This window comes from Pipra filicauda, unplaced genomic scaffold (genome assembly GCF_003945595.2).
Source record: "Pipra filicauda isolate LSUMZ 115617 unplaced genomic scaffold, ASM394559v2 scaffold336_size1087642_pilon, whole genome shotgun sequence".
Lineage (NCBI taxonomy): Eukaryota > Metazoa > Chordata > Aves > Passeriformes > Pipridae > Pipra > Pipra filicauda.
Window position 1 is genome coordinate 243,911 of NW_024104461.1, and position 23,333 is coordinate 267,243.

The 23,333-nt window shown below is 55.4% G+C and overlaps 1 protein-coding gene across 1 annotated transcript in view; it reads right to left on the reverse strand.

The window, feature by feature from the left end:
• SCN4A (sodium voltage-gated channel alpha subunit 4) overlaps positions 1–23,333 on the reverse strand; it is a 32,704-nt gene that overhangs the window by 6,362 nt on the left and 3,009 nt on the right. Inside the window, exons 6-20 of the mRNA XM_027734055.2 lie at positions 21,622–21,975; positions 20,422–20,485; positions 19,463–19,604; positions 18,503–18,715; positions 16,412–16,576; positions 16,056–16,179; positions 15,125–15,363; positions 13,051–13,224; positions 12,362–12,718; positions 8,693–9,127; positions 3,927–4,056; positions 3,460–3,614; positions 1,889–2,062; positions 1,061–1,183; positions 539–817 (exon numbers count right to left, since the gene is read on the reverse strand). Coding sequence (XP_027589856.2) covers positions 539–817; positions 1,061–1,183; positions 1,889–2,062; positions 3,460–3,614; positions 3,927–4,056; positions 8,693–9,127; positions 12,362–12,718; positions 13,051–13,224; positions 15,125–15,363; positions 16,056–16,179; positions 16,412–16,576; positions 18,503–18,715; positions 19,463–19,604; positions 20,422–20,485; positions 21,622–21,975 — 3,128 coding nt within the window. The remainder of the gene's footprint in view (positions 1–538; positions 818–1,060; positions 1,184–1,888; positions 2,063–3,459; positions 3,615–3,926; positions 4,057–8,692; positions 9,128–12,361; positions 12,719–13,050; positions 13,225–15,124; positions 15,364–16,055; positions 16,180–16,411; positions 16,577–18,502; positions 18,716–19,462; positions 19,605–20,421; positions 20,486–21,621; positions 21,976–23,333) is intronic.

The following is a 23,333-nucleotide window of genomic DNA, read 5'->3' on the forward strand; positions in this document are numbered from 1 at the left end:
GAGTAGCCCCAGTCCGGCCCATAACGGAGCCCACAGCTCTATTTTTACTAAAACTGTGCTGAGCAGTTCCCCTTTGCTGCCTGGCTCAGCTGGGGTGAGTTCTGTGGAACTCGGCTGCGTTCGCCCACCACCTGCAGGGGACACGTGCCCCCTTTTTCCAGTTGTCACCCTCCCTGTGCAAAAGTTCCACAGCCCACAGCTACAGCAGACTGGACTTTCCAAATGGGTGAGGGGGGTAAGAGAGAGCCTCTCCTCCTCACTCCTGCATCCTGTGCTGTGCAGGGGTCCCTTTGCAGCTCCAGGCTTGGGGCTACTGATCCTCTGCAGCAGCTCCCTGCTGACACCTTCCCCTCCCATCCTCTACCCTGCCCCTTTCCTCCTTGGCTCTGTAGTGGTTTTTTGGTGTTAAAACCCAGCTTTGGAGCTAAGAAGCAGCTCACAGACCCCATGTGGGCATCAGGGCAGCATGCCACTCCAGCCCTGATGCCAACCACGCTGCCCTGCACCTCGGATGGTGGCAGCTGCCCTTGGTACGTACCACCTGCAGCAAGGAGAGGTATCCGAAGCCCACGTTGTCAAAGTTGACCTTGACGTTGACCCATCTGACCTCGTTGGTGTGGAGCAGGGCCATGCAGTCGCTCTTGTTGTTCACCACGCTGATGTCGAAGAGCTCCCCCGTGGTGGTGTTGACACACCTGTAGTACTTCCCCGCGAAGAGGTTCACCCCCATGATGCTGAATATCAGCCAGAAGATGAGGCAGACCAGCAACACGTTCATGATGGAGGGGATGGCGCCCAGCAAGGCGTTCACCACCACCTGCGAGGGGAGAAGAGACCCTGGAGGAACCCGGCTGGGGCATCAGGCCAGTGATGACCTGGACCTTCATGTGCCCGTGCCCCAGCAGCACCAAGTGCACTCAGACTGGACCAAAGCATCAATCCCTTTGATCTGGAGGCCCCTGAAAACCAGCTGGGACGTGTCCCTGGTGCAGGTGGCTGCTGAAGGGTGCAGTGTTGCGTGTCCATGTCAGAGCCAGCAGCACACAGGGCAGTCACTTACCCTCATGCCTTCGAATCGGGACAGGGCACGCAGCGGTCTCAGAGCCCTCAGTGTCCGCAGGGACTTGATGGCTCCCAGGTCGGAGTATCCCATCCAGTTTGCTGTCAGGCTGACCAGGGAAACCTGTAAGGAGCAGCCCAAGGGATTAGCAGCATCTCAGGTGGAAACACAACTAAGCCACGTCCTCCAGCTCCTGCCTTCCCTCTCTCCCCAACACTTCCTCAGGCTGGTGGCCATGCTCTAGTTTTGGGACATAGACATTGAGTCCTTGGGGTCTGTGGTGAGCAGTCACCTCGAGGATCACAGAATCCCAGAATGGTTTGGGTTGGAAGGGACCTCAAAGCTCATTCAGTTCCATGCCCCTGCCATGGGCAGGGACACCTTCCACTAGACCAGGTTGTTCCAAGCAGTGTCCAACTTGGCCTTGGACACTTCCAGGGATGGGGCAGGATGTCCCCACCTCTTGAGTGTGAGGGTGGAGCTGATGGGGGACACAGAAATACTGCACAGGAAGAACAGCTTGCTCTGTCATGGAGCATTTAGGAGACCCCGTGTCCCTTCATATCCCTGCTGGGATCTCGTAGAACAGCACAGGCTGTTCTTGGCTTTGGTGTAAAACAGAGGTGGTTTGAAAGGGTTTCTGCAACCAGGGAAAGAAATGGTCCATCCCGTGGAAGACCATTATTTTAACAAATGTTCTCAGCCCTTGTTCCACAGCCACACCATTATCCTTTCAAATACAGTATGGGTTCATTTCCAACAGCCTGCTGCAATCCCCTAATGCCCCCAAACCCCTTGGCTCCGGCTCTAGAGGTGCTCATCACGTACATCAACGATGAGGAAATCCAGCCAGCACCAGGCATTGGTGAAGTACACCTTGAAGCCATAGGCCACCCACTTGAGCAGCATCTCGATGACGAAGATGTAGGAGAAGACCTTGTCGGCGTATTCCAGGATGGTCCGGATCACCTTCCGCTGCTCGATGTAGATGTCCTCGAATGCCTGCAAGAGGCACGGAGCTACGTGACAGTCATTCTGCCATTAGACCCGCTGCTTCCCAGGGCAGCCACATCCACACCTGCTTCCCTAGGGCTGGGGGAAGCGTGGGAAGTTGAGAGCCTGATGATGGGTGGCATTTACTCATGTACCCAATCAATTTGGGGCCTAACTCTTGTTTGCAAGTTCCTGTTGGCTTTGTGGGGTGGTGTTTGACTTGAAGCAAAAAAGTCCAGCTGCATCAGATTCCCACCCATCTGAAGTCAAAAGCCAGGACACCAACCCACACCTTTGGATGCTCTGAAAACGCCCTCAGGAGTCTGGGTGACTGCTCCACCCCCGCGGTGTGTGAGGTGTCAGCAGTCAGAGGTATGGGTGTGGTGACCAGGTGTTGCACAGCTCGTTTAGCACAGCTGTCAATTCCGGCACCAGCTACAACCTCAGACATCCCCAAACTGCACCTCAGAGCACGATGCAGACATGTAAAGTATGTCTGAAAACCCCCTCAGTCCCTCTGTTCTCCCTCCTCCTCTCTTCGCCTCCAAACCTGCAGAGAGGTTGGTCTTTCCAGGGGCCTCTGGGTTATATCCAGCCCAAAAATTCAGAAGGCCAACGGGCTGACACACAGCTTATTAATGAGGTGGATTTAAATGGACATCCAGGTCACGGAATCACAAAATATGCTGGGTTGGAAGGGATCCACAAGGATCATCGAGTCCAGCTCCCGGCCCTGCACAGGACCTTCCCCAAGAGTCACACCCTGTGCCTGGCAGTGTCATCCAAACAATCCTTGAGCTCTGTCAGCCTTGGGGCTGTGCCCACTGCCCTGGGGAGCCTGGTCAGTGCCCAGCCACCCTCTGGGGGAAGAATCTCTTTCTAATACCCAACCTAACCCTGCCCTGACACAGCTCCAGCCATTCCCTGGGTGCTGTGCCTGGTCCCCCCAGAGCAGAGCTCAGTCCCTGCCCCTCCTCTGCCCCTCCCCTGGCAGCTGTAACTGCAATGAGGTCTCCCCTCGGTCTCCTCTTCTCCAGCTGAACACACCAAGTGCCCACGTGAGGCTGAATAGAAGGTGCAGAAGGTAGTCTGTGGCTGACATCAATAACTGGAGTGGGAGCTGCAGTCACATCCCTCGAGCCCATGGACCAACAGCCCCTGGATGCTGGGGAGGAGTTGCCACACCACAACTCTCAGAGTATGTTTAGACCCCCTTGCAAGGCTGTGCGTTGGACAGACCTGAGCCAAACGGGCTTTTCAATCCAACATCTGCCCACAGCTGTGTGGCTCGGCACAGGAGACAACCAGGACACACCCAGAGCCCGGGTCCTGCCCACCTCCCTGTGCTCCCCCGTGCTGGGAAGCTGCTGCAGAGCAAGTGGGACCAGGCGGAAGGTGGGACCTACCAGTGCCCCACTGCTGAGGAGGATCATGAACACGATGAAGGTCTCGAACCAGTCGTGCTCCACGATGCGGAAGCAGGTTTTCCGGATGTTCCACCATATCCTCCCTTTCTCGCTGGTGATGTCCACGTAGAGGCAGGGAAACCGCTTCACGCAGGCTGGGGGTGGGACACAGAGCTGGGGGTCACCTCCTGGCCAGGGTGTTTCCACCAACGAGACACTATCCATGGTTTTTATTGGCATTTCAAACCGTCAGTGGTGGAGGCTGGAGCAGGACCCTGCTGGGCTTAGGTGGGGTGGAAGAGGGGAGCCCCATGGGGATCGTCTCTGGGGTGGTACAGGAGGATGTGGAGTTTGGGCTGAGCTCAGTGAGCCTGGGGGTCCTTATGCTGCAAGAATTGGTTGGCACTGGCCCCTCCACACCCCCCTGCCCCTCTCCACAGGGTCTCCTGCCCTGCTTGGCCCCTCACCTTCGGTGAAACACTCCTCGGGCTCGTTGCTCTCCTCGGCCACTTCTGCCACCTCCTCCTCCTCGGGGGCGGGGGGTTTGTAATCCACGGTGCTGCACAGGGACGAGTCGTTGTCGCTGCACAGGGGGTTCTGCAGAGGGACAGGAGGATTCAGGCTGGGCTACCCTGCAGGAGGGACACTCCTGGGCTTTGGCTGCCTCCAGCCACCCTCCTCCTGCCCCCGGAGAGACCTGGCAGTACCGGGACAGCTGGCTGGTGGGACCCCATGGCTTGGAGGATGCCCCAAGTCCCTCCCCTATGGAAACACAGCCCAGAGTGAAGCTGTTGAATTGTCCAGGGCTGCAAACCTTGGAGGGTTGTTGGTACCTGAGCTTTCACAAGCTTCACTTTTCATCCAGCTTCAGAGGAGCAAAAGGTCCCCTCACCCCAGCCTTCCTCCCAGCACAGCAGGTCCACTTCCCATCTACTTGTACCATCACCTCAGGCTGATTTTCTCACCTCCTCCTCCTGCTCTGCATGTTCCCATTGAGGAATTCCTCTGCCAAACCCCCTTTGGTGCAATAAGACCTACAGAAACCTAAGAAGCCACCATGGCACTCCTCTCACATCCTGCCGGCTCGGCTCGTGCCGAAGGGCCCTTTGCCTGAGGTTCACCCAAGTTCAAAACCTGCATCCCAAATACCTCCCTCCAGCTCCATCCTGCTCCACAGCTCAGCTTGGCTGACTTCCCAGACACCACTCAGCAAGGCCCGGAGGGGCTGATGACAAGAGAAAACCTTGGCAAGCCCCTGGGATTCTTTTTCTTCTGTGTTGTTTTTTTTTTTTTTTGCTTTCCGAGAAGACTTTCTGCAGCACTTGAATAAAGAGCAGATCCCCAGCCCTGCCTGTCCTACCTGGGAGCAGCAGGAACCAGAACATCTTGGATAGGTATCTCCAACACGGGATGGTGTCAGTTTTCGTGGGAAGGAGAAAATCCTCCCCCGAGGCTGCTCGTGCTTTTGGAAGTGCATAAAAGAGCTGCTCCATCCTCCAAAAAGCAGGGAAGAACCCCTGGAGTGAACTGAGGCACCGTCATTGCCTGCAGCTCCAGCGGCCACAGCCACATCTCCATGAGCAGATGTTGCTTTGGGGGAGCCTTTGGGAAGGCACAGGACACTGCCCGGAGGAGCAGGACACGGCACTGGGGGTGGCACGAGCTGTCAGCTGGTGGCTCTCCAGGATCAGTGGGACCACCCTCTGCTGGGGCTGGAGGAGGGGAGAGGAGGGCCAAGGGGATTAGGAGGCCTCGGCGTGGGGCCAGGCAGGCTGTGACCCCGGGGAAGGACACAGAGACCATCTGCTCCAGGACAATCCTGCAAAGGGACGAGGTGGGGACAAACCAGAGCAGCCACCCTGGAGATGGGGGAAAAGGTGTCTGTAGAGGGGCACTTGGACAGCTCATGGAACCCAGGAGTTCTGTGGCTAGTGCTCAGGGCAGGTCCTTTCGGGTGGGGATGGGGATAACTGTGCTGGTCCCATGGCAAGAGCCCCCAGGCCCCATCTCTGGGGGCTTCTGAGCCCCCCCACGCTCCCCCAAACCAGCAGGTTTGCAGAGCAACTTCCATCACAGACCTGGTACAGCACATCCACCCTGGCTGGGGGTTTCCACCCAAATCCAGGGCTTCTGGCATCCTTGCCAGCCCTGAGCATTGGCATTCAGGTGCTGCATACCCCCGGGACCCCCATAATTCAGAGCACTTAAAGTCCTTCAGGTTGGAAAAACCCTCTGAGATCATCGAACCCACCCACCCCTCAGCACTGCCAAGGCCACCACTGACCCGTGTCCCCAAGTACCACGTGGCTTTTAAATCCCTCCAGGGATGGGGACTCCACCACCTCCCTGGGCAGCTGTGCCAGGGCTGGACAACCCTTTCTGCAGAGAAATTTTCCCAATATCCAACCTAAACTTCCCCTGGCAGAGCTTGATGCCATTTCCTCTCCTCCTGTCCCTTGTTCCCTGGGAGCAGAGCCCGATGCCCCCCCCCGGCTCCCCCCTCCTGTCAGGGAGTTGCAGAGCCAGAAGGTCCCCCCCGAGCCTCCTTTTCTCCAGGCTGAGCCCCCCCAGCTCCCTCAGCTCTGTTGACAATATCCCTGTGATGCACCACAGCCCAGAACAAATCCCAGGACACATCACCCTGCCCAGCAGGATGGGACCCCCAGGGAAAAAGCCTCCAGGAGGAGCCCTGAGCCCCTGCACTCATCCTGCACATCCACAGACCAGCCTGTCCCCTCCTCACTGCTTTGAGCTGCAAAGGATGAAACAACCATGAGATGCCAAAGTGCTGGAGCAGAGCAGCTGCGAGGATCCTGCTGCTCTCATTTCACCCTGAAAACACCTTTGCCTCGCAAAGGAGCTACTCAGGAAGGAGAGCATTTATCAGCATCTTCTGAGCAGCCCATGCAGAGAAAGCCCCCGGTTTTCACTCCTCACGGTGGGCTGTCCTCGGTACCAGGCGGTGTGCTGGGCTTTGGCTCCACCTGGAGCTGATCTCTGGCATGTGAGCACACCCTGCCGGCACCAACCCTCCCCAGGGGCCAGCTCAGGGCTCCCACCAATTAGACCTGATTTCCAATTACTATTTCACCTTATATATACATGGGCTGGGAGAGCTGGGGGTGTTCAGCATGGAGAAGAGAATCATAGAAACAGCTGGGTTGGAAAAGACCTCCTGGATCATCAAGTCCAAGCCTTGATCCAACCCTGCTGTGGTTCCTGGACCATGGCACTGATGCCACATCCAGTCTCACCTTAAACACCTCCAGGGACAGTGACTCCACTCCCTCCCTGGGCAGCCCTTTGCAATGGCTGATTACTCTCTCCAACCTAAACCTCCCCTGGCACAGCTGCAGACCCAGCCCTCTTGTCTTACTGATCACTGCCTGGGAGAAGAGCCTGACCCCCACCTGGCTCCCCCCTCCTGTCAGGGAGTTGCAGAGAGTGAGGAGGTCTCCCCTGAGCCTCCTCTTCTCCAGGCTGAGCCCCCCCAGCTCCCTCAGCCTCTCCTCACAGCACTTGTGCTCCAGTCCCTTCCCCAGCCTCGCTGCTCTTCTCTGGACCTGCTCCAGCCCTTCCATGTCCTTCCTGAACTGAGGGGCCCAGAACTGGACACAGCACTCCAGGGGTGGCCTCACCAGCCCCGAGTTCAGGGCAAGAATCACTTCCCTGGACCTGTTGGCCACCCTGTTCCTGAGCCAGGCCAGGATCCATTGGCCCTCTTGGTCACCTGGCCACACTCTGGCTCATGTTCAGCTTCTTGTCCATCCAAACTCCCAGGCCCTTTTCTGCCTGGCTAAAAGGCAGAAGATTCCAGGGAGACCTGAGAGCCCCTTCCAGGGCCTAAAGGAAGCACATCATGGTGGCAGTGAACTGAGGTCCCTGGGGACCTCACAGCCCAGCCTGGGTGTGTCCCCCTGTGGTGGCCAGGTTGGCATTAGCATCACTTCTGTGCAGCGTGCTCTGGCACGGGCTGGGTGTGCAGGGGATTAGTGCCACGGGACTGCAGCTGTAGTAGGAAAAATTTGGGGGAAAATGCCAACTCTCAGCCCTCCTGCTGGCGACAATAAAGGGAATGATAGCACAACCCCTCCTTGCCCATTGCTTTGACCAAGGTGCTCCAGGCACACATGTCCCCTCTGAGTACAGCTTAGCAACACGGTCACAATGGGTCACAGCCAGCCACCACCTTTCCTTCTGTCCCCTCCTGCAGCCCCAGCTGCTGAAAGCACTGTTTTCCCAGCTAAAAACAAAGAAATCAGGATAGTCTCCTCTTTTTGCCGCTGTCATTTCACTGAGCTGTGAGGATCCTGCAGAAGGGGGGAGGTGAGTGGCTCCAGGGTTTTGGGAACTCTGGTTCATTCTTCCTGGGCTCCCTGTGCAGTCACATCCAGGTGCTCAGCAGCACCGTGCTGCCTTCTATCCTGGCACACAACAGGACTAGTTGGGACAGAGCTTCCCACAGGCCCCCCAGCTCCTGGGCAGACACGTTTGCCATCGACAGTCACGACAAACCCCCCGTCAGAACTGCTTTTTATTCCTATGAAACCGCTTTCCAGATTGATTTATCTGCTCCTCTCCACCACGGCACCCTCAGCCTCCCCACATTTCCCCAGGACCTCGGGGTGAGCAGCAATTTCCCACCAGCCCATCACCCTCCTTTCTGTGTCCACTATTCCTGAGTTTCTTGTCCCCCTGCCACCCTCCCATTGAGGTGATCAGTGTCCCATGAACCCTGACAGCTCCCCCCACACCTCAGTGCTGATCTCAGCTGTCTGATCAGCTTTGGATCCAACCTGCATCGCTTCATGTTCACTCCTGCTAAGCTCCTCCATCTGGTTTCATGCCCCCCCTGGTGATGCTTTTGGAGGCATTAGCAGTGGATCCAATGATAGTGCCATCAGCAGATTTCCTGGCATCAGATTCCTCTGGAACATCTTTAACCCCAAACTGAGTGCTCTGGTCCCTGCACCATCCCTGGGGTGTGAGGGCCCCTCTGGCATTAGCAATAACCCCATGATCTGACCCCAAACAGGCCAAACCTCTGCTTGGACCCAACCCCCAACTCCAGGTTACACTGGGAAATGCCAGGTTGGGAAAACCCAAGTTTGGCTCCTGCCACACACTGTGGAAAATCTAAAAGTAACTCAAACGAGCATCATTCTTTAAGCAGCAGAGCAAGAACGGGGCAATCCCTGGTTTGGGGTGAGACCTTTCCACCTGCCTTCCTTACCTTGGTGGTGTCCTCGGTCTCAGACTGGGTGCTGGTCTCCTCGTAGAGGTCAGACTCCTCCGAGGCGATGGGGACCTGCACCGTCAGGTTGGGGTTGTTGATGAAGTTCATGTGATCCAGCTCGTCCATGAAGATATGCTCCTTGCCGGCGATCCCGTCCAGGTACCCCCCCGACTTGGTCTCCTGGGTGGTCTCCACGTGGTTCAGCACGGAGTTTTCCCTCTTGCTGGGCTCCTGCTCCTCCTCCGGGGCCACCTTCTTGCCCTTGCAGAGCCGCCGGAGCAGCGTGGGGAGCGTGGCCTTGGCGAAGGCGATGCCGCGGCTGATCCTGCCGATGGCGATCTGCAGGTTGTTCAGCTCCCCGTCGTCGTCCGACGCCGCCAGGCTGTCGGCGCTGAAGGAGCTCAGCAGCAAAGCCAAGAAGAGGTTCAGCACCTGGAGGGGGGGGACACAAAACCCCAAAACCACCAGCCTTGACATCCAGCGCCAGCCTCAGCGCCACAGGGATCACCCAAAGGGGCTGTGGAGAAACCCCTTCGCTGAGCGTGTCGTGGGCTCTGTCCTCCCCTCACCCAGCTCTGGGGACTGCAGAGCTGCCAGTCTCATCTCCTGGAGGACATGGATGTGCTCCTCCTCACTTCCTCCTGGGCTCTGATGCCCTCAGCATCACTCCCAGCTGCCTGGGTCCTTCTGATCCATTTGTAAGTGATACCAATCATGGCTTCAGCCCCTCTCAAACCAGCTTCACCACGTCCCTCCCTCTGGTCTCTTGGAGCTCTTGGCCTGGCTGGTCCCCATGTGGGACTCCCCACCACCCACAGGGATGCAACTCAGCTCTGGTGGGGAAGCCCCTGGATCCCTGGAAGTGTCCAAGGCCAGGTTGGACAGGGCTTGGAGCAACCTGGGATAGTGGAAGGTGTCCCTGCCTATGGCGGGGGCGTGGAATGGGAAGATCTTTAAGTTCCCTTCCAACCCAAACCATTCTAGGATTCTCTGATTCTATGGTTATGTCATTTCTCTCCCCAGGCAGAAAGCTCCTGCTTGTTGTCCTCCCTGCTGCAACTCTTCCTCTCCTCTTCCCTGGTAGTTCAGATGCCCAGCATGCTCCTGAGGGTCTCCCACACCCCAGTGCCACAGAGGAGCCTGAGCCTCCCCCACCTCATCCCTGTCTCCCAGAAACTGCTCTGCTCCATGGAAAGTGGGATTTCATCTCAGCTCATGGGGATGCAAATGCTCTGTACAGCTCCAAACATGGGCTCTTCTGCTTCCTTTAGATCTCTCCTACTTCACCATGCCCAAAACATGACTGGGCCCCTCCACAGCCTCCCCTGGCACAGTTTGACTCACTGCATGCCAGAAATCTGGAGCAGCCCATGGGAAGAGGAGTGGGACAGGCACCCCAGCACCCAGCCAGGCACCCACTGCCTGGAGCAGAGATGGGCCCAGCCCACAGCTGTTGATGTTTGTGCCCTGTTGTGCCAGCAGAGTATCTGAGCCGGGAATTAGCTGCTATCCAAGGTCACTGCTGCTTTCACATGGCTCATACCATATGCCTTAAACCTCGTCTTTAAATAAATCCCCCAGGCCCATCAGTTTAATGCTTACGTTAAGTACCAATTACAGCTAATAGCTGCCGTTGGCTCTGGCTTTGTTGGACAGGAGTCCCTTACCTTGTCACCCGACTGACTTCCTCCCTTTTCCCTTAATAACCCCAAAGGAAATGCTCAAAGTGTCATTAACAGTAAAGGACGACCAACCCGTCACCTTATTCCTCCCGCAGGGGAAGCAGAGAGAAACACACACCTCCCTGCTCTGGGATACTTGGGAGGCTCTGGCATACTTGGGACAGGCTCCAGGACTTGGAAATACCTGAGACAGGGCCAGGAGAGCCTGGCAGAGGGGATGAAGGGGGCAGAGACGGCTCTCTACGTGTTTGTGCTCCATGTTTCCCTGCAGGAGCTGCCAGGGCTGGGGTGCAGTTCAGGGAGGGGAACCCCTGCACCTCTGGAAGGGCTGTCGCTGGCCCCACCAGCTGAAAATCCTACTGCCCCCCTGTCTTTTCCAGGAGAGTGTCTTGGAGGGGTGTATGGGCTGTCCTATTCCAAAAACAAGCTCCAGAAGAAGGAATGCTTCCACAGGCCCAGCTGTGATTCCCAGTCTCCTGCACTCTCTGCAGATGGTTCTGCAGAGGCTCCAGCTGTTTATGGGTGATTTTCAGCCTCATTCAGCATTACAATCCAAATGAATGGGTGCCCCTCCAAAGGTGGCATCACAAACCATTGCTGAATGGTGGGTGATGGGCAGCTCAAGGGGTGCACAGGGCTGCTCCCTTTGTCTGTCCAGCACACCAGGACACCCTGGGGCGAGCTCTGTCCTGCTCTGGGGACCAGTTCAAAGCCTCAATACTTTTCATTAGCCCGGGAAACCAAGCAGCACCCAAATCCCAACTTTCTGTCCTGGAAGTGGGACACACCAAGCTGCCCAGTTCCTGACCCAAGCCATGGGGTGCTCTGTGTTTCTCCCTGGGGCTCTTTTCACCCCTCTGGAGGGCTTTGCCAGCCGCCCTGGGGACGGAGGCGTCAGCAGCTCCCCGGGCAGATAGTTTTTCAAAGCAAATTCCAAAAGGCTTACACAACCCCGGCAAGTAACAGGAGCAACTCGCAGGCGGCCGCTTCCCTCCCCTGCCCTGCTCCTCAAGAAGGGAGAGCAGGGCCCACGCAGGCTGGAAAACAAGCTTCAAAGCTGCCAGCGAGAGGGTTACCAAGTTTAGAAAGGATTTCATGCTCTCCTGGAACTTGCAAACCTGCAGGACAGGCAGTGAGCAGCTTGGATTAGTGGGGAGGGAGGTAGGCAGGGAGGGGGTGATGAGGACCAGGACCCATGGAAGGAGGTGCAGAGGGGTCCAGGGTATCACCTCCTGGACTGAGGTGAGGACTGGGAATGTTGGGAATCTGCAAGAGCCTTGGGGGGGGGGGGCTGCTGCCGAAAGCAAAGGGCCAGCCATGGGATGTGCTGGATAGAGCACTGCCTCCATCCCTCACTGCAGGAGGGGGGGAAACAGGGAGGAAAGCCTGAAAAGCCAAGTGGAGAAGAAAGGCAGCTTGAAGCTGAGCCCTCTTTTGTCCCAGAGTTGCTCCTGGCTCTGGCTAAAGCCCGTTGTTGTTTTCCGTGCCTCAGTTTCCCCTTCAGTCCCTGATCTGGTTTCAGCTGAAGGTCCCTCAGAAATCGCTTCTCACCCTGTTTCACACAGGGCTGACACACAGCACGTCCCACCAGGCCCATGGAGGGAGGTAGAGCCCTGTTCCAGTGCTCCTGTCCAGCTCCAACCAGCCCTGTAGATGAGCTGAGCTGGACAGTCCTAAGCTGTGCCAGGGGAGGTTTAGGTTGGACAGTAGGAAGAAAGAGTGATTGGGATTGGAATGGGCTCCCCAGGGAGGTGGTGCAGTCACCGACCCTGGAGGTGTCTAAGAAGAGACTGGATGTGGCATCAGTGCTCTGGTCTAGTTGACAAGGTGGGGTTGGGTCATGGGTTGGACTCAATGACCTCAGAGGTCTTTTCCAACCTGGCTGATTCTGTGAGTCTGTGGTTCTGTGATTCTGTGACTGTCCCCACCACACCACACCCTCTGCCCCTGTCCCCCACCTTCCACCCCAGCCCTAAGAACTCACCACGAGGTTCCCGATGACCATGACCATCATGAAGACGATGAGGCACATGGTCTGGCCGGCCACCTCCATGCAGTCCCACATGGTCTCGATCCACTCCCCGCAGAGGATGCGGAAGACGATGAGGAAGGAGTGGAAGAAGTCGTTCATGTGCCAGCGGGGCAGGGTGCAGTCCACGGAGATCTTGCACACGCACTCAATGTAGCTCTTCCCGAAGAGCTGCATCCCCACCACGGCGAAGATGAAGACGATGATGGCCAGAACCAGCGTGAGGTTCCCCAGGGCGCCCACGGAGTTGCCGATGATCTTGATGAGCATGTTGAGGGTGGGCCAGGACTTGGCGAGCTTGAAGACCCTCAGCTGTGGGGAGCAAGGAGGGGAGGTGTTGGTTTGGCCTGGGGGGTGTTGGTTTGGCTTGGGGGGTGTTGGTTTGGCTTGGGGCTGCCGTTGCCACAGGGTGTCAGCAAGGCTGTGACGCTGCGATCACACCTCCACGTGGCTGTTTTATGAAGGCAGGAGGGGTCAAACACTCTGGGAAGAGCACAGGCTCTGACTTTCCTAAATATTTAGCTTGACTCTCAGTGTTATCTTTAGTTGGTGACCACTATAGAGGAGGCTGAACAAGCCATCTCCACCCGGGTGCCAATCACAGCCACAACCCCCAGGCACTGAGGGTCCTCCCCGGCACCTACCAAGCGGAAGGAGCGGAGCACGGAGAGCCCCTGCACGTTGGCCAAGCCCAGCTCCACCAGGCTCAGGGTGACGATGAAGCTGTCAAAGATGTTCCAGCCCTGCTGGAAGTACTCGTAGGGATCCAGAGCAATGAGCTTCAGGACCATCTCCGCCGTGAAGATCCCTGTAAAGACCTGTGGGAAGCAGCACCCTGTCACTTCGGTTGTAGAGCAGTGCAGAGCCTTGGGGTGGGGGTGGGCAGCACCTCTCTTTTTTGGTGTATTCCCAAAGAATTTTGCCCCTTTAGGTCCAGTCCCAGCTGGGAACAAGCTCCCCAGCTGCTGCCCAGTGTGGCTGGTAAAGCCAGACTGGGAGTACTGGTGACTGCTTCTGGAGGGACACAGAGGTGTGAGTTAGCTGCTGGAAATTAAAAATAAAAGTTTCACTGGCAAAGGGACCCCTTCTGAATAACTGGTGAATCACAGACACCCAGCACTGGGAACTGGGCTGCTACTGGGATGCCCCTGTCCCTCCCTGAGCCTTGTGACAGCTGATCTGAATTTTACACATTACTCCTTCCCTGGGACTACAACAGCTCTGTGTATTATCACGTTACTCCAGAGAGGGCTCAGCGATGTGACAATTACCATCCTCGATGCAATTCCATGACACAGCACGTGCAGAGGGGCCCGGGGACAGATTTGGCCTGGATGTGGATAGTGTTGGGACACACAGGTCTATGCCTCCACTGGGCAGGGAGGAGAGGCTGCAACATCCCAGCTTCTGCTCCAGCATCCCAGGGGATGGTCCTCACATGGCCCTTGCATGCCAGCCCACAAATGTCCCCTGCTCTGTTCATGCTCCAGCATCCCACGGGATGGCCCTTGTGTGCCCTTTGAATGCCAGCCCACAAATGCCCCCTGTTCTGCTCCTGTTCCAGTATCTCAAGGGATGGCCCCCACGTGCCCTTTGAATGCCAGCTCACAAACACCCCCTGTTCTGCTCCTGCCAGCTGATCCCTGCTCTTGCCCTTTACAGCCTGCATGGGACAGGCAGCAGCACTGCAGCTTTAATTCTGGCACAGACAGGAAATCTGGGGGGAAACCACATCTCAGTGGGAGCTACTTCTCCTGCTCCCATCCCTACCTGGCCCTTTCCCAGCAAATCATGCCCAGCCAGAAAAGCTGCTGGCCCAAAGGAAGGGCTGGAGCCATCCTGCAGCGCGACCGTGCCTTGAGCACCAGCCCATTAATCCCCTTGTATTTCCTGCCTGAAATCAGAGACAAAGCAGAAATGTGCTGCACGGCGTCCTGCCCGCCTGGGCACAACCACTGGCATCTGTCACTCCAGGGCCTGTGCTCAGAGAGGTCTCAGCAAGTGCTGGAGCAGGGCAAGGTGAGAGGAGAAGAGATGGGAGCTCTCCCATCCCTTAATGCATTTTCCCCTGCTATCAGGGGCCTCCTGGTCTTGTCCCACCAGCAGATTCCATCCAGCTCAAAGCCACTTGCCCTGAGCTCAGAGCAGGAGTAACCACAGCTGGGTGTTAAATACACCTATAAAATCAGGACAGCTCAGATTTGCAGTGATTTCACACGGAAAAGCCCTGATTATTATTATTTTTAGTGCTGCCAGTGTTGTTTCTTCCTGCTCGGTGGGGACCGGTTTGCTCCCACAGTCTGGAATTCCCCCCTCTCTGCCCCGTGGCCACCCAGCATCACGAGGACAGCGTGGTGTCAGCCAGGGCTGGCAGCAGCTCGTGCCTGACCCTGGGTTGTGATGTAGAGGATGGCTCAGGAGAGCTCTGCAAGGCTGTGGCCACACTGGAGATGCACCAAGGCAGGCAGAGGCTGCAGCAGGAATGATGGATCCCCCCCCACACCAATTCCCTTGATCTGGACCATCCTGGGGTCCAGCCCTGAGCGGGGATGCTGTGGTCAGACCCCTGCAGTGCTTTCTCAGGGATGTGTTTTCAGGCAGGAATCCACACTGTTTGAATATATCACAACAGCAGCAGAGGGGGCATCTGCCCACGGGGTGGGAGATGGGGCTGCTGTGCCCCTAAATGGGAAGGATGGATTGCCCAGAGCTGCCTACCAGGTTGCCCACAGACAGCACGTTCTCAAACTCCTCTGTCATGGGGTAATGCTCCATGGCCATGAAGAGTGTGTTGAGCACGATGCAGATGGTGATGCCCAGGTCCACGAAGGGGTCCATCACCACCATCTTGACAAACTCCTTCAACTTCACCCACGGCAAACAGCAGTTCCAGACCAGGAAGGTGTGGGCAAATTTGTACCACCAGGGCGGGCACTTCTGGTGAGCTTCCTCCAGCTCTGAGGGCAGGAAAGGATGATGATGTCAGTGCAGGATTATCCTGTCCTTACCCTGGTGGGCAAGTGCCCTCTAGAAGTGACTTCTCCTGAGGCCCTGAACCAGCCCTAGACCACCTATGAGTTTAATATGGGGGCTCCCAAAAGGAGGAGCCCTCCCATGCCCAGGCACAGCGACATTGCAGACTTTACCCTCCCAGCTGGAGAGGGATGGAAAGGTAGATCAGTCAGGGAACTGTTGGTCCAATCCTGCTCTCAGCCCCTGGGCAGGATTTGAGGTGTCCCTGCCACACTGAGATTGGAGGGACATCCAAGGGAATTCCTCTGGGGTGGCCAGAGGGGTTTGTTCCCGTTCCCAGGGAGGACAGAGCCTGCTGTTGCTGAGTTCATGGCATTTTTTGCTGAAGCTGAGGCAGCAGCTCCTGGGAAATTGGCTCTGGAGACTTCTCTAATCAACTGTAATCCCTAATTTGTGTGAGATATTGGATTATTGCCTCCAGGCATCATCCAAGTGAGCTAGGATGAAAAGCCTTGCTTGGGCATCACTGCAGTGCCCTGACCCTGTATGGAGACCTCAGGCCCAGAGTCATTCCTTGCGTGGGGCTGGGGATTTGGGACAGCCACTGTCACCAACCCAAACCCACAAACACACCACAGGGCACCCACAGCCCTCACCCAGGCTGGGGGAAATGTACCTTCTACAGCGTTGGAGATGACACTGATGGCACTTCCCACCCTCTTCTCGAGTCCTGGCCCGTCTTGGTTGCCCACAGTGAGGTGGTTGTGGTCCTGTTTCTCTGGCTCAAAAGTTTGGTTGAACTAGAAGGAGAAAAGGGATGGAAGGGGAGAAGCTGTTTAATGCACTGAAGGACAGCAGGCAGAAAAAAGGGCATGGTGTGGAGAGACCTCGGGGTGCAAGGTGGGAACCCCAGGTGGGCTGGAGGCTCGTAGGACCCAACCCACAATGAGCTGGGCACAGGCCCATCCCTCCAGGGGGGTTTGTCAGGGTGGGCACCCTCAGGGGATGGCAGAGGGAGAGCCAAGCACGTACATCAATCACTGTATCAGATCTCTGCAGGGTGATCTTGGGGATCACCTGCCCGTTGCAGTCCTTGGCCTTGTCCTGGTCACTGTTGAGGTCCGAGTCGTGCTCCTTCTGCTCCTTCTCGGCCACAGTGCTGGGCAGGGAACCACTGCTGGACCGCCGGTCCTGCAACTGCACAACAACCCACAGCCCCATCACCCCCTGCCCACGGCCCCTGGGACCATCCCACAACGGGCACCAGGCTGGGGAGGGCTTGGGAAAACCATCCCTGGAAGTGTCCAAGGCCAGGTTGGACGGGGCTTGGAGCAACCTGGGCTGGTGGAAGGTGTCCCTGCCCATGGGACTGGATGGGCTTTAAGGTCCCTTCCCACCCAAACCATTCAGGAATTCTACTCCTCTTTGCAGTAGCTCACCAGCAGTTCCAAGCCTTTCCCTTTCACTTGCACTGATGAATTAAATCTGTTCAAATTTGGTCAAGAGGAATAATTCATAAGGACAAAACTATGCAAACCTTTTCAGTTCTGTCTTGCAGGAAAATTTAGCCTTTGAAACATGCTTTCATTCCAAATGGGAAAGAGGAAAATCTTCAAAGATAATTCTGAAGTGTGATCTCCAAGATTTTTGGACTTGCACTGAATTTGTGAATGTTTGGATCAAAATTTAATTACTTTTCCCCCCCAGGTATTGTATTATTGCACAACAAATTATTTATTTTTATTTTTTTTCTTTTTCTTTCTGACACTGCTATTAACATCTGAAGTTTACTACACCCTAAGGATGCCACAGAGGATTGGGAACATCCCTATTCCCACTGCACATCGCTGAGATCCAACACAGTTTCCACGCTCAGTCGTGGCATATTAAACAGATCCAAGCCCCCATTTCTTGTAGGTGCTTTACCCTCACACTCAGCCTTATTCTCTCTGTCTTTTTAATTTGTCTGTGGGCCTAGAAAGGAATAACATCCCTTAATAAAGCCTCTGGCCAACTCCCGGTTAATTTGCTCAGCCTGACCCCCCAACCCTGGAGTCCCTCGGGCAGGGCTTGCTCAGCCCCATCCTGCAAACAGGAGCAGCCAGATAAAAACAAGCCACTTCCTCAGAGGATGTTGTGGCTCAGCACAGATAAGCTCTAGAGACAGTCAAACATTGTTTTGTGTCTCTCTGCATGCAAGGGAGCTGGTGTTTTGCCCAAACTAACAGATTTGCAGGGATGGCTCCCGTGGATGTTGCTGACGTAGATCAAAATGATGATTAGAGATGGTCCCAGACATCACAGAGGCTTTTGGTCATGTTTTTACAGGCACATTGTGCTGAAAAAACACACCCAAGGACCAAAAAGGGGCTAAGGTAACACCCTGGGATCACAACAGAGCAAATGTCTCTTGTCCAGGTCATGCTTTTGCCAAGAGAGGTTGGAACAGATGATCCTGGAGGACCCTTCCGACCTGGCATTTATGGAATCTCAGAATGGTTTGAAGAAGGGACCTCCAAGAGCATTCATTTCCAACCCTCCTGCAATGAGCAGGGACATCTTCCACCATACCAGGTTTCCTTGGCTCCCACGAGGGCACCAGAACTTCCCCAGTGAGACTCAGGGTCTCTCAAACCCTTTCTTCTGTCTCCAGGCCAAAGCAAACGGTTTGCAAACACATTGAGCTTTGCTGCAGCTGCCCCATCTTCCTTGGGCACCACCCCTGTACCCTGATGACTCTGTGCCCGAGCTCCCTGCCAGGCTCCTGATGTGCTCCAGGGAGATTCAGTGTTAGTTCTGGTGACATTCATGCCTCGTCCCTCACCTCCTCCTCTCAAACACCACCCCCCCTCCATGCTGCTCCTCTCTGCTGCCTCCCAGTGCTCCCCGTCCTGGGATTTGGATGTGGAAATTAAATATTTTCAGCCTTTTTTTTTTTACCCCACAGGATTGTATCTCAACTTTTTGATTCATCTGTGACCCACAGAATAGTTACTCAGTGATTATCTTCCCTTCCTATGAACCAAATGGGCCTCATGCTTGGATTTTACATAAATGGATGCACCACCACACTCCCTTTTCTCCCCCATTCCTGAGATTTCGGCCTCCACACTTCCCACCAACCATCTTTTCTTGCTCCTCTTGTTGCTTCTTCAGCTGCTCCAAGAGCTGCTGGAATTCCTCCTCCTTCTGCTGCTCCTCCAGCAGCGTGGCATCGTTCTGTTCAGCGTAAGCCATGGCCACCACTGCGAGGATGAGGTTGATGAGGTAGAAGGAACCAAGAAATATGACCACCACGAAGAAGATCATGTAGGTTTTCCCTGCTGAACGCAGTGTCTGTGGGAAGAGGAGGCAGGGCTGTCACGGCATCGCTTTGGCGATGATTCCAAGGAAATGTCCTGCACTGGGACACCCTCCCATTTGTGGGAGGAGGAAAATACTTTGCTCCCAGCTTCCCCAAGGGCTGGTCATTGCCCAGTGGACCTTCCTGCAGCACTGGGTTAGGAATTGTGGGAAGCAGCCATAAGTCTCAGCACAGCCCTCTTGTTCCCAGGGCTGTGAGCACGTGTGGAGGTGGGACAGTATTTCATCAGTGACTCACTGTGCTGGGAGGGGCTGATGTCCCTCAGCCCCCAGCTTCTCAGGTCTCACCCTTGGGACAAAGTGGTCCTTTTCTCACTCTGGATCTGGGTATAATCCTTTCCAGAGGACATAGAACAGCCTGAACAACCTCTGGACCCAGGTTTTGTGGTGTCTCCCTAGAGGATGACTCAATCAGGGGACAAGTGACATGTCCTCCTTACCCTCTCCCTCAGCTCAAGCCAGAGCTGCAATACCCTTATAAATCCCTAATTTCCATGACAGAGCTGACAGCACCACTGCAGCACCCCCGGGCTTTGCCCTGGAAAATAAACTGCACTCTCAGGTCAGGGAACTGGATGGGACCAGGCACCACCTCTGGATCCATAAACCACAAGACAAGGACCCACAAATTTCCAGTCAATGACTTTTCACCTGTCTCAGACCAGGGGCAGCACGGAAACAAGAGGAGCTCTTGCACAAGGACAGAAATGTGGTGCCTACCAGCTGGAAGAGGTTCTCCCAGTAGTCCTGTGTCATGAGGCGGAAGAGGGCCAGGAAGGCCCAGCTGAAGGTGTCGTAGCTGGTGTAGCCGTAGTTGGGGTTCCTCCCTGCCTTCATGCACTCGTACCCTTCGGGGCACTTCCTGCCAAAGGAGCCACGGGGGCAGCTGGTGTGAGCCCCCCAAACTGCCCCTTCTGGCACCCACAGCCAAACCCTCCAGCCCTGGGGACGTGGAGATGCACTGGGGGGACCCTTCCCACCAGGCTGATACAGTTTGGATGCCTGGACTGATATCACCTTCCCCACAGCTGATAGAGTCAGGATGCCCTGAGAGATACCATCTCAAGCTGATACCATCAGTGTGCTCCCATCAACAACCTCCCCAGCTGATACAGTTGGGATGCCCAGAGTGATGCCTCCCAAATGTGATACTGGACTGATACCACTTTCCCCAAAGCTGACATCACCAGGGTACCTGGACCAAACCCCCCCCCCCCAAGCTGATACAGTCAGGATGGCCAGACTGATACTCCCCCAAACTGATACCAGCAGGATGTTCCAACCCATACCCGCCCAAGCTGATGCAGTTGGGATGCTTGGACTGATACCCCCTCCAAGCTGATACAGTCAGGATGCCTGGGTCCATATCTGCTCAAGCTGATGCCATTGGGATGCTCAAACAGATATCCCCCCTCAAGCTGATCCATTGGGATGCTCAAACAGATATCCCCCCTCAAGCTGATACCATTGGGATGCCCAGACTGATATCCCTCCCAGGCTGATCCATTGGGATGCCCAGACTGATATCCCTCCCAGGCTGATCCATTGGGATGCCCAGACTGCTCGCCTGCAGAGCAACATTCCCAGACCTGTCCCATCCCAAGCTGGCTGCACCACCTCCCTCATCCCCTCCCAGGGATCCAGAGGGGCCCTCAGCCCCCAGCAGGGACTGCACTCACCCGGCATCGCTGCTGTTCCCGCAGAGCAGGGCGTCGAGGGCTCCCTCCAGGAAGTAGAAATTGGCTTTGGAGTTGGGGAAAGAGCAAGACATAACAATAAATAAATACATAAATAAATTTTATTGATTTTCAAATTCCTGGTAGCAACTTGCTGTCAGGGAAATTCCTTGAGTCCCAGGGAATGTCACTGAATCCCAGCATTGGACACTGGGGTATCTCTTCTGACTTTACTCTTTGTGTTGGTGCTAGTTCATGGCAGTGTTTAACCAGAGGACTCCCAAGCCCATGAACAGCTTTGGAGCTGGCCAGGGTCAGGGCTCCTGGGAAAGTGGGTTAACATGTGGTCAAAGGATCAGGGCTGGCTTGTTTTGCTGGGAAAAGCAGGACATTCCCCGGGAACAGTGAGCATGGGGGACTGCAGGAGTCCCAGAAAAACCTTGTGAAACTGCTACTGCTCCATGGCTTTTGCCTTCCTCCTGTTGCTCCCATCCCCTGCCCAGTGGAGAAGCTCACCCTGCTCACAGACCAGGGCTCCTTAAAGCTCCTCCTTACAACTCCAGTGCAGACCCAAAAACTCAAAACCAAAGAACAAACAAAATCCCACACTTTGGGACCAAATTTTCAAAGAAGGGATAGGAAAGTAGCAGTTTTGGATGACTGCCTGAGGACCTGTGCTGGTCCCACCTCTCCCTCTCCCTCCTTCCCCTCCTGTGGCTGTCGTGGTGTTGCAATGCTCACGGGGCACTGTGGACCTGGGGAAGGACCCAGATATGATGCAGCTGTGAAAGTGGGTGAGAAATGTCATTCCTGCATCCTTCCCTCTCTATTTCCACCTGAAGCCCCATCTGCTCCTGCAGGGTTTGGTCTCCCTGCTTTGACCACTCCAGTGGGAGATTGTGCCCTCACTAGGAAGTGAGAGATGGAGACACTGTTTTTTCCAATGGTGAAACATTTCTGGAGGAGTTTAGCTTGTCCAGGAGGACCACATTTTCCCTGTCAAGGTGGATTTGATCCCATCTGTGCCTCCTGTGTGTGTGCACAACCCGTTTCACCCCCCAGCCACATCTCCTTGCAAAGCACCCTGGCAGGAAGATCCAAGTGAGCAAACCATCTTGTTCTGGCACAGGAAGAGCAGGGAAACAGAGGAGCCAACCAGGGTGATGGGTGTGGAGAGAAGGGGCTGCGTGAGCATTTACTTACCTTCATCGCTGATGTAGGCCTCGAAATCAAAGGTGCTGTTGCTGGTGAAGTTGCCGGTGAAGTTGCCAGTGAAGTTGCCGGTGAAGTTGCCAGTGAAGTTGCTGGTGAAGTTGCTGGCAAAGTCATCCACGAAGTCGTAAAATGTTGAGTTGACCAACGTGTCATTGTCCAGCTCCAAGTCCCCCAGGAAGGTGATGCTGGGAGGGGGCCACCGCACGCACTTCTGCCGCAGGTTGCCCATGAAGAGCTGGAGGCCGATCAGGGCGAACACGCTCAGGCAGAAAACCGTGAGGATCATGACATCTGAGAGCTTCTTCACCGACTGGATCAGAGCCCCAACGATCGTCTTCAGCCCTGAGGAGAAGTTGTGTCACCACTGAGCTAATTGCTCCTTTGCTAATCGTGGGGGAACGTGCTGTGGCGTTCCCAAAAGCTGCCGGATCTGGTGGGGATATGTGGCGTCACCAAGTTCCCCTCCCATGGGCTCAGACCCTCAGCTCTGTGTCCCGTGTCACATCCCAGCTGTCCCTCTGTCCCCACACATTGCTGAGCAGTAAAAACCCTTCCCCCAGAACTCTCCCCCTTGGACTGGTGCTGGTCAAGCCTCCCCATCCCAACCTTGAGACATCATGAGCCAAAGCTCACCCCAGCCTGTCAGTGCCTTTGGACTTTCTGTTTCCCCCAGATGTCACAATCTGGCCTTTTTTGGCCCAAACCACTACAGTGGCACATGGAAAAGCTCTTGCTGGCCCAGCTGCACGATGCTGAGCACCTCCCTCAGCTCCAGGAAAACCTCTGTGGTCCAACAGCACATGTGTTGCTGTCCCTTGGGTGGTCAGGAACCCAGCCAGACCCTCCGTCCTGATCCTTCAAGCTGGAAATCCCCAGTGTGTCCAAGTGAAGATGACAAAGTGACATCTGCATTAAGCATCTGGATTAACTCATCTCCCCCTCCCAGCATCGCTGCTTCCTCCACAGAGGAGGCTCATCCACGGATCCTTGGTGGGCTTTTGCCAGGGAGGATGTTGTTCCCATCACCCAAGGTCTGCACGGGTGATGGGTGATGCTGGGACATCCCAACACTGATCCTAAAAGCATCTCTGGGCACAGAGCTTTCTCATGTGGAGGCAGTTCTCCAAAGACGTGATTTTCAACCCTCTCATCACGCCTGCTCCTTGCTCCCCAAACTATTGAGGTAAAACCCTGTTCTCCAAGGGTTTGTCTGGCTGGGGAATGGCCAAGGTCAGCCATTCTCAAACCAGCTTATTTTTGCAACTGCTATTTCTGCAGAGCCTCTGGGGGATGTCATTCCCTAAAAAAGCAGCAGTTTACATTTTGCTAAACACAATTTTTAGCCTGTTTGATGAAGGCAAAAAATGTTCAAACGTGTACCCTAAAGATCTGGAGGCTGCAGGGACACCGGAATTTATTCACCACAAGGGATTATCAGTTCCAGTTCAGTCTCGTGCTTCTTCAAGGGGTCTGAGTGATCCCTTCTGTGGGATCACTGCTTGCATCAGCTGGTACCAAAGCAGGGTGGTATCAGATTTGAGGAACAGCCATCAGAGATAATTGGTAATGTGCTCCTCACACCACAGGCAGGAGGTTTGGGGTGATATTAAACACTCACCACGTGGCTCTTGCACCAATAGCCATTAAATATCTCAATCCAAGCAAGCTCAGCAGTGGGGACAAAACTGAGTTCGTGGCTC